At 36.1% G+C, this 5,408-nt stretch overlaps 1 protein-coding gene across 1 annotated transcript; it reads left to right on the forward strand.

Annotated features, from left to right (window-relative positions):
* The first annotated feature begins 2,161 nt into the window (after positions 1-2,161).
* On the forward strand, positions 2,162-4,348 carry LOC137240758 (heat shock protein 70-like). Its single transcript, XM_067767435.1, has one exon. It carries the CDS (start codon positions 2,289-2,291, stop codon positions 4,197-4,199), a length of 1,911 nt encoding a protein of 636 aa, XP_067623536.1. The 5' UTR covers positions 2,162-2,288; the 3' UTR covers positions 4,200-4,348.
* Positions 4,349-5,408: the final 1,060 nt, after the last annotated feature.

A 5,408-nucleotide genomic window follows, 5' to 3' on the forward strand; every position in this document is an offset into this window, starting at 1 on the left:
TACATATGTACCTACTTATTTATATGAACCACTTTAAAAGTATTTATTTTGATTTGTAGTTGTGATTAGCTTTTTTAGAGTACCTGGAAGGTATATCATTTCTTTACGGTTTTATTTTTGGTTGTGTAAATAAAAATAATACTTATGTGCGTAAATAAAAATATGTAAATTTTTTTTTGGAGGGGGGGGGGGGGGGTGTTATTTCTTGAATTTTCAAAGTGTCCCGGTTTTGCCCCAGGGGGACCTGGCAGCCCTACTACAAAGGCTTCACTAATGAACTTGAGCAGGTAAAATGCAGTTTAAGAGTTGTAGCAATGAAACAAATTTTTATGCTTAATTTCGTTCGGATTTGGAGCATTTCGTTCGACTTAAGGCATCAAAAGTATTTTGGAAAGAGTAAGAGGCGGATCATGCCAATTTTCAAAATGTGTTTAAGTTTTGTCCTTAGCTCAACCATACCACTACTGAGGTAAAATAGCAGTCAAATGTTGTTAACTACCATGGAGATATTGCAAACTTTATTAAGGTTAGAACTTTAGCCGATTTTGATTACCTTCACTCAGTCTATATATGTAATTTGGCAAAAATAGTATCTGTGCCTAATTTCAATATAATATCTTTAACGGCTTTTGATCTACGGCTTGTTTAACTTCCAAAATTTCTTCTTCTAAATGTGGGTGCTGCGTTTCTAAGCGAGCTGCGCCTCGGCAGTGGTTTGACAAACTCTCTGAGCTTACTTCTGTCATGAAAAGCTGCTAAACCAAAGTGGTCAGTTTTCAGATCATAATTCAGTCATAATTCATAATTAAATTGTTCAAATTTCAAAAAAAAAAAATTTAAAACTTATACCTATATGACACTACTTTATTTTCGTGTATTTTTTCTTGTATTTTATCTTAAATTTTTTGTCGCACTCTCTCCTTATACGGCTTCAGTACTGGTGTAAGTGTGTAAACTATATTTCAAAAAACTAACGAAATACAAGGAAAATACAATCTAGTTCATTAAAAACAAACGAGCCAGTTTGTATTTCGATAGGTTTTTTTGACATTCGGCCGTTTTTTCTTTATTTTTTTCTGACGCATGAAAATTTTGTTGTTAGTTTGAAAATTCGGTGCATAAAAATACAATTAAAATCAACTTTCTTGTGAAAAAAGTGAACCATTAGAGAACGAAATAATTGTCGTGTGTTATTTGCATTGTTTTTATTGTTAAAAGTGTTAATGTAAAAATAAAATGTAAAACATAAACAAAAACATATCAAACTCACTAATTTTTGGGGAATAGTGGTCTCGCTTTTTCATAATAGAAATTGTTTTTGTGTTTTGAAGTTCCGATACAGTTTCGTCAGTTTTTTTTTATGCTTTAGAGCATAGATGTTAAGTAATGATTAGATAATGTTAATGATTGCTAATTAACCTTCATTTGCGAAATTCTCTAATTCATTAAATAATTAGAATTAGTTCAACTAATTCCCATTAGATAATTGACATTTTTATTCCAATGGTAAATCTAATAGCAATTAGTTGCCATTAGCAAAAAAAAAAAAATTGGTTTACCTTTACAATTAGAAATCTAATTGACTTCTGCTAATGCAATTAGATATTCAATTAGCTCGAATTAGAATCAATTAATTCGAGCTAATTTAATATCTAATTGCATTAGCAGAAGTCAATTCGATTTCTTATTATAAAGGTAACCCAATTATTTTTGCTAATGGCAACTAATTGCAATTAGATTTACCATTAGAATAAAAATTTCAATTATCTAATGGCAATTAGTTGAACTATTTCTAATTGTTTAATGAATTAGAGAATATAAACCAATTGCATCAATTGCTAATTCTAATTGTAATTTAATATGTATGCTTTAGAGTATAGTTTCAGAAAATCAAAGGAAAACATATTTCCAACTTCTTTACCTAATTTTATTTTTATCATCATCACCACGCTTGCCACACTGTGCACTGTCGTAAAAGAGCATTGAGGCGGGGCCATGCATGCATTTGTGAGCAAGACATAAAAAAGAGAGGACAGTTCAATGCCAGCTGTCGGCAAGATGCCAGAATAGCGTAGAAATTTCTAGAAAGAGAATCAGCAAAATTCCGTGAAGAGGCGATTTAGTATAAATAGCGGCGCAAAACGCTCTTTGCATCAAAAATAAATAAACAAGCAAACGATAAACAACTCTTAAAGAGATTGTGCAAAACAAAACAAACGCGAACTTTTAACAAAAGTATTTAATTGAAAATTTTAGTGAAGTATTAAAGTAAAAGACAAGAAGTTAAAATGGTAGCAATTGGTATTGATTTGGGAACAACATACTCCTGCGTTGGTGTCTTCCAACATGGCAAAGTGGAGATCATCGCTAATGACCAAGGAAATCGCACAACACCCAGTTATGTGGCATTTACAGATTCAGAGCGACTGATTGGTGATGCAGCAAAGAACCAGGTGGCTATGAATCCAAAGAACACAGTTTTCGATGCAAAACGATTAATTGGACGCAAATATGATGATACAAAAATAATGGAAGATGTGAAACACTGGCCATTCAAAGTGGTTAGCGATTGTGGTAAACCCAAGATATGCGTTGAATACAAGGGTGAGAACAAACGTTTCGCACCAGAGGAAATCAGTTCAATGGTGTTGACCAAAATGAAGGAGACGGCTGAAGCATATTTGGGTACAACAGTGAGCGATGCTGTAATCACAGTGCCAGCGTATTTCAATGATTCACAGAGGCAAGCAACAAAAGATGCCGGACGAATAGCTGGTTTAAATGTGCTGCGAATTATTAACGAACCCACAGCAGCTGCGTTGGCATATGGACTCGATAAGAATTTGAAAGGTGAACGTAATGTATTAATCTTCGATTTGGGTGGCGGCACATTCGATGTATCAATCCTAACCATCGACGAGGGTTCACTATTCGAAGTGCGTGCGACTGCTGGTGATACACATTTAGGTGGTGAAGATTTCGACAACCGACTTGTAAATCATTTGGCGGATGAGTTTAAGCGCAAATACAAGAAAGATCTACGTTCAAATCCTAGAGCATTGCGTCGTCTACGCACAGCTGCCGAAAGAGCGAAACGCACATTGTCATCCAGCACAGAGGCTACTATAGAAATCGATGCACTGTTCGAAGGAATCGATTACTATACAAAAGTAACAAGAGCGCGCTTCGAAGAATTATGTGGAGACTTGTTCCGTCAGACTTTGGAGCCGGTGGAGAAGGCATTGAATGATGCAAAGATGGACAAGAACCAAATTCATGATATCGTACTGGTTGGTGGTTCAACGCGTATACCAAAAGTACAGAGTCTATTGCAGTCGTTCTTCTGTGGCAAGAGTCTAAATCTTTCCATAAATCCGGATGAGGCTGTGGCATATGGTGCAGCCGTTCAAGCAGCTATTTTGAGTGGCGACAAGAGCAGCGAAATTCAAGATGTCCTACTGGTTGATGTAGCGCCACTGTCATTGGGTATCGAAACTGCTGGTGGTGTTATGACGAAAATCATCGAACGAAATTGTCGCATTCCATGTAAGCAAACGCAAACATTCTCCACATATTCCGACAATCAACCTGGCGTCACAATCCAGGTGTTTGAGGGTGAACGTGTCATGACCAAAGACAATAATCGTTTGGGCACGTTCGATCTATCTGGTATACCGCCAGCACCACGTGGAGTGCCTCAGGTTGAAGTAACTTTCGATTTGGACGCCAATGGTATACTGAATGTATCGGCGAAGGAAATGAGTTCTGGCAATGCTAAGAATATCACCATCAAGAACGACAAAGGACGTCTATCACAAGCCGAAATTGATCGTATGGTTAATGAAGCAGAGCGATATGCTGAAGAAGATGAACGACAACGCAATAAGATAGCGGCTAGAAATAATTTGGAGAGTTATGTATTTGGTGTTAAGCAAGCATTGGACGGTGCTGGTGATAAGCTGAGTGATAAGGAGAAAAGCGATTCATTAAAGGCTTGTGAAGACACCATCAAGTGGCTCGATGCAAACACGTTGGCCGATAAGGAAGAATACGAGGACAAGATGAATACATTGACCAAACTTTGTTCACCGGTTATGACAAAATTACACGGCGGTAGCGGTCAAGGAGCATCTTGTGGTCAACAGGCTGGTGGATTCGGTGGTGGACGCAGTGGTCCAACAGTGGAGGAAGTAGATTAAATTTGTACCCTTTAGACGTTAGTACTGGGAAATATGTAAATAAATTTAGTTGTGATATAAAATTTAATAGTTTCTAGTAACAAATTATTTTTTTTTTTGTATAAAAAGACTGAAAATATAGAACAAAATATTTATTTTTTAATTAAAAATTAAGTTTCTTTTATTTTATTCTGACTTGGGTGGGAGGTTGTGGGTTTGGCGGTCGTAGATTTTTATTTTTGCATTCAAGTTTGATGGCTGTTGTAGGTCGAATGGTTTGATTGAGCTCTGTATTTCTACATATATATGTACATACATTCATGGATCACACCATACAACATCGGTTTCAGCTATTGGACATATTTGTACCAAATAACTCCACGTACATGTAAAATCGAAAATGTTTGGGGTGACATTCGATGTGACGTGATATGCTATGACCAAATATAATCTATTCTGATATGGTGCTATGATAGCCACAGCTGAGTGGAGGAATCCAATTGTTGGCGGAGTCGGATTTAAACCCGACAAAATAATTACTTTGGTGTCATGAAATCCAATGTTATCGGTTTAATGTTCGAATTGGAATTGGTGTCGGTTTTAGGTGTCACAGAATCCGATAATATCGATTTTGCTATCGGAAACAATCCAATCAGTTACATGCTGTTGGATTTAATTTTTTCCTAGTTGTATTTCTCTTGCAGTTGAGTATTTTCTAAAAATGTAAGTAAATAATTATTATCATTTTATAAAAAAAATGTAAATTTACATTTTTATATGTTTGGGAAGCTATCAAAGCATATTACATCAGATCAGACCAAAGTTATCGATACCACATCAAATCGATTTATGTATGTAAGTACATATACGAGTTCTTAATAATGGCTTGGTGTGAACCAAATAAGATAAAAGTGCTGAATCATTTCAATAAATGGACTGATATCATATAACACTGTATAAAATATATCACGTCAGATAATTTATATTTCACACCAGGGTAATTCTTTACGACATCATGACTTATACAACAAGTCCAAAAATATCGGGAGGGGGTAGGTATCAAGAAACGCGTTTTGTATCCTGGTTCGCCAGCCCGAAAACGGAAAACTAAAAATTGAAAAATACCCGGCCCGCTCCGAAACCCGGGGTGGGATCCATGGCACTTCTACCCAGAACACATTTCTGCATTGCTTATACATAAAAAACCCTGGGTGGGTCCAACGCCGGTTT

This window comes from Eurosta solidaginis, chromosome 2 (assembly GCF_040869045.1).
Source record: "Eurosta solidaginis isolate ZX-2024a chromosome 2, ASM4086904v1, whole genome shotgun sequence".
NCBI lineage: Eukaryota > Metazoa > Arthropoda > Insecta > Diptera > Tephritidae > Eurosta > Eurosta solidaginis.